Raw genomic sequence first — 16,969 nt, 5'->3', positions numbered from 1 at the left:
CTTAATGTTATTTTCGTGGAACCGAACGCGTCCGCGTTATAATTTCATGGGCTCCACTATTTTTCTTATTTAGCGTGTGTTACACGTGATGTATTTGTGTGTGCGTGTGGATGCGTCGAGAGAACATGAGCGTCTCGAGAAACAGTTACACGCGTATAATAATCGCTGCGGTGTGTTGATTAACTAGGAGGAGCAGAATCGAGGCAAGCCAAATTGGGAACACCTGACGGACGAGCTACACGTGCTGCTCACGGTAGAGGACACTGAGAATCGTGCCACCTTGAAGCTTGCTCGTGCCGTCGAGGAAGTGAAGAAGCTTCTCGTTCCCGTGGTGAGGAAGTTCCAACTGCAAACTCTTTTTCTCCCCCCTCTAACATGCAACATGACGGCGATGGCCGTAAAGAGTCGTGAAGGAGAGAGAGAGAGAGAGAGAGAGAGGGAGAGAGAGAGAGAGAGAGAGAGAGAGAAAGAGAGAGCAGATCTCACCGTAAAGTTGGTCCAACGAAATTCCTCATTGGTCATTCTGCCTACAAAGCCTTTTATGGACTGTTAAGACTACAGGATCTCGTTGGAATTTATCTCTTTTTCTTTCCTCTCAATTTTTCAGACATGCAAAGTCTAATACTTGTTACTTGGAGATTTTAATGCCCATAAAAGAAATTATAAAGATACCTAAAAAATTCCCGTTGATAAGTAAATAAATACAATAAATCAAATAGAATGTCAATTACAAGTTTGATAAAATATATAAAATAAAATAAAATATATAGTGATCGTAAAGTTACACAAATAATATCCGGAATTCAGATTATATATGGCTGTCGCGATATTTATAGTATATCTTTCTATAGAAAAAAATGTGAAAAAAGAGATGAAAGGCGCGACTATGTTGTCGAGTCTCTTCACAGTAATGCGATGAACTCGATCGATACGTTGTATGCGAATCGGATCGATACAATGTACGATGTGTTTTGATCGTCACATGACGCAACGCTTCCATGGCGCGCGTCGCGCCATTAATGACGTAATCGGCGCCTTCATATGTAAATGAAAAAAAGTAACAGAAGGTTTTGTACAATGATGTTAGTTTCCCCCCCCCCCCCTTCTCTTTCTCTCTCTCTCTCTCTCTCTCTCTCTCTCTCTCTCTCTCATCCGTGAAGCCCCTATAGAGTAATTATGCCGTTGCATCTCCGGTGATGGTGCGTTTTGACGGTGATGTCGATTGTTAGCAGGCTGACGGCGAGGATGAGCTAAAGAAGAGGCAGCTGATGGAGCTTGCGATCATCAACGGAACTTACCGGGATTCGAACACAAAGGTTGCCGCCGCCGCAGGTACTGTTCGCAGAACTTGTCTCATTATACACTTAAGCTGCGTCGTCATTGTACAGTCGCAAGTACACGTGGGATTCAACGAGGATATGCCAATTCAAGAAATGGGGAGAATTCTTTCTCGAATCATGCGATTTCGTTTGCGCTCTCCGCTCCTCGTGTCTAATCGCGATTTGTCTCGTTTACGTGTTCAAGCAAAATAATCTCGCCGGTATGATCACCGCGTGTCGTAAGCGTCCCGAGAATAAGATGACGACTCATATTAATCGGAAGGAAAAAGAGTAAATACAGCCAATTTCATCCAATGATTTCAATTAAATTTCAATTAAATTTCAATTAAACGTTCATTATCATTGGATCTCTTTCCCTTTTAATTCTATTATTCGATATTTATGTACATTTTCATTCCTTTTTTTTTCACTTTTACTTTCTGTATTCTTGACTTAAATTGTTTCTGAAATCTTATCATTTTAACGATAATGTCCTTGGAGGAAATATCCTAGGACAATAATAAAAGTATCCATCTGCTTACCAATCTTTCCATTCCGAGAGTACTTGCATCATCGCTGCTACTAAATTTTCCCGTGTGCGAGATTTCACCCTAAGAAATTTCGGGAAAAAGTTTCCCACCGCGACAGTAAAAAAACGCGTGAGAGAATTCGTGGGTGGTCGAGTAACACGATTAATTCTCGCGGGAATACGAACGTGTGTACCGTTGCAGGTGCTCCGAAGTGCTTTTTCTTTCCCTTTTTTAAAAACGTGCCTGATGACGTCATAATGTGTAGCTATAGTCTAATATTCGGTCACTGTTGCAGCCTGCGACGAGGAGTGGCGGCGGGTGGCTGCCGCCGCGGCGGAGACGCAACGCCTGCTGCCAGGCCTGGCGACGCCGATACGGACGCCAAGCACGCCCCTGGGCGCGCCGCTGATCCTGTCGCCGCGGATATCCGTACCTACGACCGCCGCGTCCCTGCTGAACGGCTCTGGGCCGCCGGGCTCGCTCCTCTCGGCCGGTGACCCCCATGGACTCATCTACACGCCGTACGACTACGCCAACTACGCAGCGCTAGCCGCGTCACCTTTGCTCACCGAATACGCTACTGCAGATCATTCTGGTGGGTTATTTGCTCGTTGAGATTACCATCTCTCGCGACAGACAGGGAAGAAAAGCGTATGCGCCTCTGCTCTCGCGAGAGATAGCAAGTCGAAGCGGCGCAGACGCGCGTCGAAAGCGCGCGCGCTGCAAATACCGGCACCGCAAATGTTCGTGCCGCAAATATTCACGCCGCAGGTGTGCGCGCCGCAAATGTGCGCTCCGATTTGTAATAGAGATGACGACGACACACGTCCGCCGGAACGGAGAGGACGGAGCCGCGCGCACTCGCCGCATCTTCTATTATTGATATTATTGATGATATTGATTATTTTATCGTTATTATGTTTACTGGTCGATCGTCACGAATTTATTTTTATCGATAACACGCTGTACGTTGACGACGGTCGTTGGTGACTTCCTCCCCCTATCTCTCTGCCTGACCGCCGCACCAGCGGCTGGAAACGCGAAGAGAGCGGCGCGACTCTATTTTCGCCTCTACTTTTTAATCGTGCAATCCGCGAGTCTCGAAATTAGACGAGCGACGAGCAATTAACGTAACGACGGCTAATGAGATTAGAAGGGAATGTTCCTCTCTCGGAGAGGTTATCGGACGTTATCGATCGTTTATTCTTGGCGTCATATCGGCGAGTGCATCGCGCGCTCGTCAATCGGCGCGATGTAAGAGCGGAGTATTCGGATTTGAGAACCGAGATAGACTTTCGTAATCTTCGTGTCTGAGAACAATCTTGCGAAAATTGGCGACTCTACTTCGCTCTTGTTGCTCGAACGCGTCTCACGTATTGTAATATACTGCTGGCAGTAATTATCGGATTTCTACAATGATCGCGAAGCGAGTCGCTCGTGTAATCGCAAATTCTCGCGCTCAGTGCCAATTTTTGTACATTACTCGTAAAATCGTAGTCGAAATTAATTAACGACGTGACGCGCGGAGAGGAAGATCATCTCGGACGTTCGGCTTCGTACGACGCCGAGAACGATTCGCCGGGAGCGTCACCAATAACCGTAATACGTGGTACAATCGCGTAGATTGTAAGACGATAATTGTTATTACGGGCCGATATCGCTCTTTTAGCCATTAATTATTCTTATTATTATTCTTATTATTATTACCTGGTGATTTTCATCATCACCGTCACATTGCCTTCGTCGTCATCGGACATTGTTCCGATCGTCGTCGTCATCATCATCATCATCATTATCTTCATCATCATTATCATCATTACAGCAGCTAGCGATTACTTAGGAGGAGAAGATAGCTTAGAATATTATATATAGATATATCCAACACAACCGAATCAGTCATTTGCTAGTCTCGTGTCAGTTCAGATATAATGGTAATAATTATGCGAAAAAACGTTAGCGTGTAACGTAACGTATGCGCCGTGTCTCCGAAGTAATTATATCACGAAGATTCAGGGTTCTCGTAGCGATAGAGTGTCGCGGCGGGAGTGCAGGTATGCTTTTGTAGCAGGGACGATGTAGTAGTAGGAATAATAGGAGGAAGAGAAAGAGAGGGAGAGAAAAATGGAGCGAGAAAGAGAGAAAGTAGCGGAAGAAATAGGGAAAAGAGCGCGGGAAGCAGACATTTTATATATTCGTACTCGCGTTGTATCACGTGCGGATGTAGCTATACTAGTCCGAAAGCTTTTTTACATAGAGTCGGGATCGCGTTGTGCACAGATATCCGCGTGTCCCCGTGCAGAATAATGATTCAATGAGTGTGGCAAACTTTCAGTCTTTTGCTCTAGGCCCGAAGCTGTACCATATTTTCTGGCAAAAGATATTCCCCGCGCTAACAGATGTCGAAATCTCCAAGTTTCAAGCGTCATTGCGACTTCTGGCAACGCAGAAAGCGCCCTTTGCCAGAAACGAAGTTGCAATTTTGGACTTGGAGCAATAGACTAAAGAAACACCCATTGTGTTTCGAGCCTGATGTGTATATGTACGGAAAAAAATCGCAGTTCGTGCAACTGAATAGGGACCAGACAAAAACATTTATGATTCAGACATCATAACAAGTGTTTTTTTTCAGCTCAACTGGATTGCATTTCCTGCTTTTAGAATGAAATAAGTGTAAAACTTAGCATTGAAAGGAGAAGGAACCAAGTTTCGGTGCAGCATTAGTTTAGCTAAAAAAGAACAGACCTAACCTGATCTCTGTTAACGCAATCGAAAACATTTGTCTAAACATTAGACTGTTCGATTGAAATTCAATTGAAACGTTCGAAAGCGATTGACTGATTAGAAATCTACAGGATCTTTCTCGTTCCTACAATGAGGTTTTTGTCTAGTCCTCGAAAAACAAAATCACAGTTACACAGGCTGAGAATTTTTTTGCCGTATATTTATGCTCCTCAAGTCGCGTCGTGTACTCTGGATGCATTCAGGACACTTCTTCCTGCGCACACCTCACCGTCCCACCACAGCCACACGTCCAACATCGTCCCGCAGTAGTTTCACCTGTCCGAAGTGGTACATGCAAGTTTACTCTCCGTGAGACATATACGCGGTTGCTCGATTCCCGGTTGCGAGAACCGTCCGGAATGGAGAACAACGATAGACCGCGTCCTTCGACATTCTAGCGTGTTCGTCTTCTCTCGGTCGACGTGTCTGTTTCTTGCTTTTCCCTCCCGCCGTTACAAAGGCATCCAGTTACCCGGTGAGAATGCCGCCGCGTCGACCTGATGTTATAGGTGCACCTTTGACGACGGTTCTCCCTCCCTCCCCGCTCCTCCGTAGAGACCGACCTGGGAGATCCGCGACGCGTTTTCAATATCGCGCACCACTCAATGCAATTAATCAAAGGCCATTCGTGTTGTAGCTGTTTTACATGTGTACTTTGTGTAGCTTGTGTGTTGTCTGTCTGTGTGTACGTACGTGTGTATACACATCGCGTACGTATATATATACATATATATATATGTATTTCAGAGAGTATATATACATACATTATATATTTATTGAAAAGTAGAAGAGATCAAATGTTAACGTTGTACTCTGTCGTGTAAAGATTTCGTGTAGATTTCTCTTCTCTCTCCCGCGGCTTTTTTTAGACGAGATGGATATATCATCGTCGGATGATACATCGTAGACTGTGAATCGCAGCGTTAGAGACGTTCCTTCGTACTGGAAAAGAAAAGAACAAATACCGGAAGGAAGTCTTTTGATCGTCTTTGTAATGGACGGCCTGTGTCGGTAGGGTGTCGGTAAGATAATGGTACATTAGCCGAACACACCTTTTCAGCCCGCGTTTTCTCTTTTTCCGCGTCTTTCTTTCTATTCTTCTTTCCTTTTTTTTTTTTTTATTTCTTTTTTGTTTAATTTCTCATGCGCGCGTTTAATAATCGTTTGACACGCTTGACGCTCTGGAAATTATTACATTTTAATGACGCGTACGTAATCTACGAAGTACCACTAGAATCCCCAATCGAATCCCTCGGGTTGATAATTCTAATACGCGACTAAACAACTAATCAACTCTCTCGATCCGTCCACCTCTCCTACGAAACCTACTTCACTCGCGCACCGCCACGCGTTGGTGGCGCGTGTTTTTTTACTTCTCTCTTACACACGCACACACTCATCCCGTCGGTCCGAACGAGAAATCGTACCTCCGTTACGTAACTCTTGTGCAGTAGCGGCTCTGTAGCGACGTAATTGCGCGAATCGCTTAGGCAGCTATATAGCAGCGATAGTTATCTAAATGAGAAAAAAACAAAAAAGAAACGCACGTAGCAAAATAATACTCAATTGTACGAGACTCTTGAGAGGATATGCAGCGATAGGTCTTTTTTTTTCTTAATTATTTATTCGAGGAGACGTAATGCACACGCGTTTATAATCCAATCAAGATGATAGTCGTTGATCGCACGGTAGCGCGAATCGAATTAGAAGCGCGGGTTCGGCTCGACGAGGACTCACACAGTCTCAGTCTCAGTGTCTCATGAAATTCGATTCGGAAAACTAATCATCGGATCTGTCGCACGCGACAAACACGCCATACAACAAATGTTACAATGGCTGGTGATAGGTAGTCTATATAAATATATATATATACATATATACGATATACACATAGGACTTTTTTAGGCAGACAGTAGGTGGAGGGAGAATATACCCAGGGACCAAACAATATTTTGTGGACTGATGGTTCTAGCGTTTACTCTTGTAGTGGTTTCATGACGAGCGGGAAAGACTATGCATTCAAAAGTATTCTCTTACTTTTCATTCTCGAGTCGCGTTTACATCTCCCATCCGCAAGAGCACAACAGGAGAATTAAGCAATGAGAAATTTGCGCTTATATATGCATACACACATATATATATTTATATTCAAGATATATTCTATATATACACGATCTATATATACTTTCGATAGCATAGTCTTTAAGTAAAATACTTTATTTTAAATCATATATATATAATATATATATTATATATATATTATATATAAATATCACACACACACACACACACACACACACACACACACACACACACGCACGCGCGCACATACATACACACACACACACACACACACACACACACATATATATTATTTTATATGTTTATTTAATTTTATTTTTATAAAGATTTAGCCGTTACATAAATATTTATATGAGGTTAAGGGCCGAAGCAACGGGTAGGTGTAATATCAATACTCATTGTTATTTAGGAAATGAGTAAGAATCGAGTCGGTAAAAATAATCGCGGTTCTTTTTTTCTATCTTTCATTTTTTTTTTTTAAGTTTACATCATACGAAAGACTTTCTTTTTTTATTACCTGATTTTTCGACAAGAATCAAAAGTGGTGTCTTAGCCGTGCGAAGAAAGCGAGTAGCAGCTAGCGGACAGCCCGGTGACGTTTAGTTGTGTCTCGAGTATTTAACGAATTTTATATGTACGCATATTACATACGCGTGCGCGCACACACGGAACGCAAATCGTGTACCTACAGTTATAAGCGGTAGCGAAGAATATATATATATATATATATATATGTATATATATATATATATATATCATATATTGCATATACATAATACGGTAGGCTCGTCTAGTAAGAAACGTAGCAAGTAAGAAAGAAAAGAAAACAGGCAATGTGTTACTCCATCAAAAGCCATGTCTCTCACCTCTCACGTGCGAGAGCGGCGAAAACATGTTAATGTAAACAATTTCAGGGACAACGCACTCGAATTTCACTGACGATGTATTCTTACAGTATTCTTACAGAGTGTTCTGGTAGGACGAGCAAGCTCACCCAGCTGCTGCCACCGTATTACAAGAGCCTGAGGAGCGTAATCGAACTTAAGCCGCGAGAGAGGAAAAGAGAGGAAACAACGAGAAAGAAAGAGAAATAGAGAGAAAGAGGGACCACAGCCATGTCGCAAAGGTTTTGTGTCTTTCTCTTTCTCTCCTCGTTCTTCGCATAATTCCGCATTCACGATTGTCGAGTCCAATATGACCAGGAGAATGAGAAAATGGGCGAAGGATCTCGTCCTTGCGAAACGTCATGTTTACCGAACAGTATTCCGCACGAGTCGCACATTTATGACGGCTCTTCGTGTATTCGGTCGCGTTTCAGCCGTCTCCCCTCGGAGGGGACGATCGTAGTGAACTACTCTCTCGCGGCCTCTCCAGTGTCGATTGCGCACCGCAAGCGATCGCAGCATATTAATCCGCGGTGCCGTCACGAGCAACTCGCGGCGGCACCGCCGGAACCCGTTGCATAAGAAGAGAAGAGAAGGAGGAGAGGGAAGGTGCTAGAGAGAATACCACGCGCCTCCGAGTGCTCGGAAATGTCATAAGAGAGCAGCGGTTCATGTGATATTTATGAGAATCTTCCGCGGAATCCGTGGAATTCTGAATTCTACGGCTTCCATGAGAGAGAGAGAGAGAGAGAGAGAGAGAGAGAGAGAGAGAGAGAGAGAGAGAGAGAGATGACTCTCAGGAAATATCCTCACTCCTCTTTCTCTTCTTATGGAACGGATTCCCCTGGTGTGTCGTTCTCTTTTTTTTTTTCCTTTTCTGTTTACATTAATAATAGCGTCAGGATTCTAGATTTTAGATAGCCGACGACGAGAGCACGGCGTGCGCGGGATCGCGCACGCGGAAGAGACTGCTCGTTTACACTACTCATGCTTGTATTTTGGCGACAGGCGCAGCGGCCGCTGCCAAGCAGCGTAGGCACCTGGGTCAGATCCGCGAACACCCTTATCAAAGGGCCGGCGCTCTCTCGTGAACACACGGAGACAGTGCGATATGCAAAGAGAGAGAGAGAGAGAGAGAGAGAGAGCGAGAGAGAAAGCGAGAGAGAAAGAGCGAGCGACCGAGCGAGAGAGAGAGAGAGAGAGAGAAAGAGAGACAAAGAAAACAAATAAGAGAGAGAGAGAGCACTGTTCTCGTGCCACCGCGGAAAGGTTAGTCTTGCACATGAGAAACTTCGTTAAGTTCTCTTTTATATATATCTCTTTATTATTATAATTTTTTTCTGTTTTATTTCTTTCCCTTTTGCGTACCGTTTACATACGACGAGACATACTCGCGCAACGTTACCGTCTCCGAGTAGTCCTTTTAGCGCGCGACAGGGAGTGAACTGGAGCCCCTCGAGGAGCCGTAGTACACGCTGGTTATTTGGTCCGGCTCCGGCAGTCGATTTCGAAAAGGTTTCTCCTTCTCGTAGGGACACGTGGGAGAACCTAACTGCCCTACGAGCAGTCGCGATGTTGCTTCCAATTCGGCATCGCCGTTTGTATATTTATTTCTCCATATTCGTCTGATCTCCGCGTGTGCATCATATCTATCTCTCGATGAAATTTCCAGGTAATGGATTCTCCCACTCGCGCTGCCTCCACGGGGAAACTTGCGTGCGACGATAACGCATTTTTGCGTGTTTACGTCAGTCGGCCGACCGGCCGAGTGACCCTCGTGTCCTACCGTGCGGCTTTATTATCGGGGACTGAGGCACTGACGTGTCTCAGGTAATGTCACGTCCGTCCATTTCCTCAGGTTCCTCCGAATCTTCTCGTTGCAATCGTTCGCATGATGCAACGCTCTCCGGAGACGGTGATGTGCGCGCCTACGTCTCGTCTTGTGTACCTGACGTCGCGCCGATCGACATCGGTTTCTCGCTGAGATCGCTTCACTTCTCTTCACACACATACACACACACACAACGGTGACACATACAGGTGAACGTACCTACACGCATACACGTACGCGTCTTTTATCTACGCGTACACGCAGGTAGATTTCCTTACTGGAGGATGATTAATGTCGCAATGCGTATTCCCCCCCCCCTCCCTTCCCGGAACAGGTCGCGCTCTCCTCAGACGTCCGCCGCGGCGGAAAGCAACGTGGCTTGCGTTGGCTGTAACAGCAGGTACAACGTCGAGATAATTGAAAGGAGAACGAGAGAAAGAAGCGACAGAAAGGAAAGGAACGGTCACACGTGGGAGGGAGAAACTTCTCTCCGAGAGCCGGAGAGCTGTGCTCCCGGAATGTCGAAAACACGCGTGACGCGTGACCCTCACGCGCTCTTAACGCAGATTTCTGGCGATGGTGAACGCGCGCCGACGTTGACGAAATCGCGAGTGCAACAATTCGCGGGTGAGCGATCTACCGGTGGCTCTGACTCGCGTCGTCTGAGGAAATCGCGCGGCCTGTAAGAAGTTACTCTACTTTTTTTTCTCTTCCACATTTTTTGTTCTCTTTCCTTGGTGCTTTTGTAAGACTCGATCTCTCGTCGTGAGCGATCGCATTCCTAGGCGTGACTCCCCCCGCTCTTAGGTCCGAAAACGTCCGCCGGAGACGTTCGTATCGAATAACAAGGGTTGGGAAAACCCGAGAAACTGAGGGCAGGTTGTTCCAATTCCTTGGTAAGTTAACTGATAGTTAAATCATATATGTCTGTCTTTGTCTGAGATCGAAGGAAAAACAAAGACAAACGTATGATTTAACTATCAGTTGACTTAGCAAGAAGTTGGAACCGGCCCTGAGAATCGGGACAGGTCTTTTTCTGGGCTTTATCCGGTACGAACAATACTCCGCAGTCCCCTCCCTTCTTTCTCCTGGACTCTGACGAAATTTCACGTCGTTCACATACAAAACGCAAACATGGGTGCGCACCTCCTCTGTTTTGCACGTATATCTCGGTTACAAGCAAGCACCGATCGGGATAGTCTCCCATCTGCGATGACGGACTGTCCGTGTGGATGAGAATAGTCCTCGCGTCAGAATCCAGATCGACAATTATCATATGGGACCGTCGATTTTATCCTAAACTTTGTAACAATGACGATTATTGTTACGTAACGTTCATTATCCGCGAAAGATCAATCTCTAACGCGAATGTGAACACTGAGAGGATGGTAACGCGGTACGATGCGAAGGTTCATATGTTACATTGATCTCATCGATATTGTCCAGATAACATCTCTCATCGTTATCACACGAGAACGTATCTTTCGGATTGAAAATCAGTAAAATCAAAACGCGAAACCGTAAACGCACGCAGGCAAAAATGTCTCTCGTGCGCCTGTTTCGCTTTTTATTACGATCCATCGAACGATTGTATTTCCATTTTCTTTTTCGTTCATCCGTGTTCAAAAGATGCTCGAGAGGACGAAAAAACGATAGTTCATGGACGCGACAAATGCTGCCAGAGAAAAGAAAAAGAGAAAAAGAAAGACGGCATATCTCCCGCCCGTTTTACGTATTTTTATCACTAACCAGTATTTCTTTCTTTTTACATAATTCTGATTGACATTCCTTACCATAGATGCAACTTCGCCAATTACATAGGTTGCACAAATGCACCATCTTTATTTATAAACTAACAATGCTCCATACACACGTTCGAGTTGATAATAATACACGCACGCATATACAAATTGTTTTCAATAGAACCGAGATAACAGATGTACGAAAATCGTTGCGTGAGAGATTCGCTTAAAATAGAAATTGTACACGTATAATTTCTATAGCGAAGTATCTTTTCTTCGCGAATTGTTTTCGCGGCGAAAAACGACGGCGCGTAAAAAGACGCTCGTGCGCGAACAATCCTTTTCTTTAACTTACTTCAAACTATATCTTGGACAACTATATCTCCTATGCGAACTCTAGAATAGAGGCACTGGCATTATCAGCGAGGAAGTTTCGATTTCGCAATTACGTGATTACGTTATTACAGCATGATCGTCGAAGTAAATGCACGCAGATTTAGCAATTACAGCGTTTATCCCGGCCCGCATTGAAAGGAGGCATTGTCTTGCTGCGCGAACAAAAGGATTATTCGCTCGGGCGTATTTAATTCCTACTTACAAACAAACACAATACATAATAGACACACAATCAAACACATATGTACATAAAAGGTATCACACAAATCGCGGGTCAGTCGAAGATTCTACGAGAAAACTACATTCAATCTCGACAGATAACTATAATAAAAATAATTACGTTAAAATGAAAAATAGAATCCGCTGTTTTCAAAGGATCATTTCAATTCTTAAATATCGAAATACGGGCAATATTTTTTGTTGTTCTACAACATATCCAAAGTTCATGAAAATCGATGACATTTCCGACGGTTTGCTTATTATGGAACTTCATTGTAGAAGTTTGTTTTGTAGCAGATTAATTTGTTTATCATATTATTTATCATAATATTTAATTATTATTAAATATTGTTCAACGTAATTCTTTTCTCCAAAAAAGAAAGAAAAACGAAATATATCAAAACAGGTTTGTGTGATAGTTATCTGACGTTATGACCTTTTTTGTTACTGCCGTTTTTCATAAATATTCGAGTAAATCTTTTGCAAGGTTTCTTTCGTCGAATCTTTCACTATCACTTCTGCCCCTTCTCCTCCTCTTCTCCACCACTCATAATACGTCATATACACGTGTACCAAGAATCTGTTTAATAGTGTATATTAATAATACGCTTCTTAAAAAAAAAAAATAGCAACGCCTGGAATTGTACTATAGATATCTGTCCTGTATAGCACGTGCAAAACGACAAAAACAAAAGAAATGGAAAAACGTTCATGAGCCTTTGACACCTGCTTGCTGATGGGACATTAATTACTAAAGTTCGATAGTTTCGCGGGTCACGAAATGTTGTAATACTGTCGTATAATACTATTACTACTACTACTACTTACTTACTACTACTACTACTACTACTACTATTACTACTACTACCACACATAACTACAATACGTCAAAATTCCGTGTTGTAATCTCGCAATTGACCGGTGCTACATGGTGGCAGGTGCACACCCAGTAGGCTGCCTGTCTCTCGGAAATTCACTGTGTAATATTCGGGAGTAACCACGAGTCCACACACGTGTGTGTAACGAATTAGCGATTAACCAGCGAACGATCGATCGATCGATTCGCGCTTTCCTCGCCTGTATCTGCTCCGTATAAACAGGCAGCTACGTTTCTCGCGCCACGGGGTAGATGCACACCAGTGACCCTCGATATCTGAAGTAAAGAAGCGTGGAAGAAGCAGAACTCTTCAACGATTCCATTAGCATTTTCCCCTAAACAAGAGATGCTTTTCTTTCTCCGAAGATATTAAACAATCGAGTCGTAACCCCATGACATTTCATAAAGATAACGAATGCAGAATCTATGATGCATCTATCCCGAGGGAGTCTTCTTACAGTGGCGTTCGCCCAAAGACCGCCCAAAGAATTTTGTGACTGTCCTATGCGCGGGGAGAATCCTGTACGAGCGAGAGCGGTGTCGCTCGTCATCGTCGTCGCGAGGACGAAGTCGCGGAGCCTGATTTGTTGACGAACAGTTCGCGAGAGACGACTGAGCGACACCGGCTTGCGACACGAAGAGACATCCTTCGCGCGTCTCACATCACTCATCACACACCTACAGTCGTCTAGATTGTAATCTTGTCGATTATCGCGCGTTCGCAGGATCGAGACGCTTCACACACTAATATTTTACAAACAAAGTAGCAACACGAGCCCGTGTGCAAAGCAATGCTTCGTCGACGCGAACTCTCTTCGCCTCGGTTCTCTTCTGCCCGTGGTCTCTAACCGAGCTCGCGATCGCATCCCTCGCGAGCGGAAACAATAATAATCGCACGAGACAACAAAGTTGCATCCGCCTGTGTCTCTCTAATCAGGATCGAGGAAAAGACCGAGAAAATTTGCGTTCTCACGAGGACTTAACCGGCAATTAATCGGCGCACCGATACGACTGTATCATGATTGTTATACCATACCATTATATATATATATATATATATATATATATATATATATATGATGATATCATCATATCAGGTGTGCGCGAAAGCTTCAGTCTTCTCTTGCAAATTTTCGCCTTTCCATCACGTTCCAAGATACGATTCAATCATCGAGGTGTCTTCCCGTATGACCCCTCTTTCCACGACTCCTCAGATCGGGTTTCTTCGCGAAAGACGAAAGCGAAAAGTTTCGTTGGCTGAAATTTTCGTGCACACCTAACATATCATCATATATTGTATCATGATATCATACCGCCGGTATGGTATCGTATCATTTTACATATGTATGTATATGCATACGATAGGCACACAGAAGCGTTGCTTTTCACACTAACTTGTATTTCTCTCAGCTGGCGAGCTATTACTAGTTACTTAATTGTTAACGCGTCGGTCAGTCATGTAATCAGATTACTAACAAACTGTTTTTTCTTTTCTTTCTTGTTAACCCCGGTTGCCCGTGGCCTGTAGGCTTGGAGTGCTAACAATGGATATCCACTCGCCCCGTGCTAACACCTGGACTCTGGAACAGCATCCCGCGTTCGATCGGTTCACCAACCAGCCGACCACCTTCGCCGTCCGCGTCACCAGCCCCGTTCGTCAAGCTTATCCATCATCCTGTATCCTCTTAATGTTCGGGACGTAGTTCTTCGCGCGCGCTCGCGCATTTGCGTGTAATAAATGTGATTATTATTACTACGATAGGACAGGTCGCAGTCGAGCCGATCGCGCATCGCGACTCGAGCAACGACCTCTTTTCACGAAGACATCAGCGTTCAGAAATTTCATGATATCATACATGTGATGCTATAAGAGAGTGTGCAGTAGACGGTGCATATTCGGATATCGTCGGACTCTGTCCTCAGCCGAGCAGCTGAGCGACGTACTTCGGTGATCACTCTGTTTGCGTATCTCCGCGAAAAGCTCGACTGCGGACACGAGTACGACGAGTAAATTTCCCGATGAGATTCGCAGGATACACGCGGACAAGATCATGACAGAATAATCTAAAAAAACAAAAAGAAAAAAAGAAGGGAAGGGAAAACCGGAGGAAAGATCCCGCGTGGCGATCGTGGAGAAATGATCTCTCTCATTGCCATGAGAGAGAATCCACGCGGTCTTTCTCGGCGGTAAAACCACACGCGTGGAACTATTCCGGACTGGTTTTGGAGGCGAGTCAAGTATGTGGAATCCGAATTCCGCGCGACGGTCATAGCGGCGGCGGCATAGTTAACAATATAGCGTGTAGTTCTAGATATTTCGGACGGATAGTTTAACGGATACATTTCACCCGGCCTCCTCGTCGTCGGGTGTCTTGTAGGCTGCGCGACACATCCGCAAAGTGTTTCATTTGTTTGTTTGTTTTTTTATCTTCTCTCTCTTCTCGCGATGGCGAAAGTGCAACAACGTTGTTCGCGCTTTTTCTTCCTCTCCCCAACCCAGTACTTACGACCACGCACTGGCATCTCTCGTTGCACCGGAGGTGACAGCGCGAGAAAGATACGACGATAACCGTGTATCTTAAGAAAAAAGGGAAAATAAAACAGAAGGGGATGCCGACGTGACAATCTCGCAATCTTGGATACGTATTTTTACGCGCGTGCGCGCGCGCGTTTTTCGACCATAACGATTTCGTCGCGTGTGAGAAAGGAAGAGAGAGAGAGAGAGAGAGAGAGAGAGATATATATATATATATATCTCAGAAAGAAAGAAGGAAAATTCTGCCCGAGAGAAAATTGCGATCGACGCGCGTCTGCGTTTCTCTCTCTTTCTCTCTCTCTCTCTCCCTCTCTCTCTCTTGCTTTTTCCGTCCACGCGACGTCCACAATCATGTCGCAAAGATCGTCGGAATTTTACGGAAACTCTCTCGCATAAATGTGCCTTTTAATGTTAACGTTACGTGCGCGCGGCCACACGCAATCGCCGCGATACCGTTCTTAGATAGAGCTTCGTTATCGGTATAGGCTGTACTGCAACATAGCGTTAGAACTGTGCAATCAAAATTCACTGTCTCTCGTTCATATCGTTTTTGGCTAAGGAAGTATACGAGGAACGCGCTTTTCGAATCAGGTCGCTTGCGTTTCCCCAATGGTTTTTCTCGTCGTTGTGCGAATCTCACATAAGCAACGGCGACGAAGACCGTTGAAAGACTCCTGTAGCCTAGCATCGTGAATATCCCGAAGAGAAGGCTTCAGGAAGAGGAAACATCCGTCGTCGAATACGCGGGTATACGCATGAGATTGATTTATGACATTGTATATCATTTATGATATGTATATATATATATATATATATATATTTAATATATATATATATGTATATCATGTATTTATATATACATGTATACACAGCCAAAAGTATTAAGAGAGAAAAAACACGTTATTCAGAGAGAAAAATCTTTTTCTCATTGATGTGCAATAATACGTCGATGGAGAAAAGAAAAGAAAAGAAAAAAACAAAAGCAGGATTCGTTCGTTGGTGTTCGTCGAGGTTTATCGAATCTCACATATGTAAAACGAAAGGAATGATGAAAGAAACGAAATTACAAAGAAACGATACGTGGGTACATTTGGTTTTAATATGGTTTAGACGCTTTTTCCTCCATTCACACTTCGAAAGTCACGCCCAATGGGACAGAACTTAACTTCTGGGGATGATTGGAAAACGAGTTCTGCGGTTGAAACTAAGTATACGTTCATCGGTGGCGTAGAACGACGACGAACAGATACGACAGAACAAACACGTGAATCGGGTGTTCATGATCGATTGTTATCGCGTTACGCGCCGGGAAATTATCTACGAGATATTATATTTGCATGTAATTATACATATAAACGAAAAACAGATATATATATATACATATACACACGTAATCTCTGTCCACATATACGTGCAAGAGTGCGTGAGAGAGTGACTTACTTAATTATCAATTTTATCGTTGTAATGTAGTCGCAAACATCTTTCTTTTTTAGGTCTGCCATACTGTATATGTGTGTAACGATTAAGGAATTTTCGAGCAGCGCTGCGTTATTACACGGAAACTCCTGTATAGTCAATCATGTGTCAAATATTATCACGTTCTTTCGATGCCGGTTACTTTTTGGGAATTTGTCCGAAGGAGAATCTCTCCTAGATCACCGACACAGCTCGGTCCTTCGTGTATATAATGTAGTACGAGCGCACTGAGAACATAAGAAAAAGGCGTACAGCTACACATTAAAGAGTGATCTGAGACCTACTTAAGTTCGCAT

At 44.0% G+C, this 16,969-nt stretch overlaps 1 protein-coding gene across 5 annotated transcripts in view; it reads left to right on the top strand.

Moving 5' to 3' along the window:
• Window positions 1-16,772, top strand: part of how (protein held out wings) — a 41,701-nt gene extending 24,929 nt beyond the window's left edge. Inside the window, exons 4-8 of one of the 5 annotated variants that reach the window (XM_019845159.2) lie at window positions 188-328; window positions 1,233-1,332; window positions 2,145-2,444; window positions 8,605-8,865; window positions 14,190-16,772. In XM_019845159.2, coding sequence (XP_019700718.1) covers window positions 188-328; window positions 1,233-1,332; window positions 2,145-2,444; window positions 8,605-8,687 — 624 coding nt within the window. In that variant the 3' untranslated portion in view covers window positions 8,688-8,865; window positions 14,190-16,772. Of the gene's footprint in view, window positions 1-187; window positions 332-1,229; window positions 1,333-2,144; window positions 2,445-7,667; window positions 8,866-14,189 lie in introns of all 5 variants that reach the window. The other 4 variants (XM_011154725.2, XM_011154724.2, XM_025297908.1 and 1 more) reach the window with 4 other exon arrangements.
• Window positions 16,773-16,969: the final 197 nt, after the last annotated feature.

Source organism: Harpegnathos saltator, unplaced genomic scaffold (assembly GCF_003227715.2).
Source record: "Harpegnathos saltator strain DR-91 unplaced genomic scaffold, Hsal_v8.6 scaffold192, whole genome shotgun sequence".
NCBI lineage: Eukaryota > Metazoa > Arthropoda > Insecta > Hymenoptera > Formicidae > Harpegnathos > Harpegnathos saltator.
The sequence above is the reverse complement of the archived record's forward strand: the minus strand, read 5'-3'. Positions and strand labels throughout refer to the sequence as shown.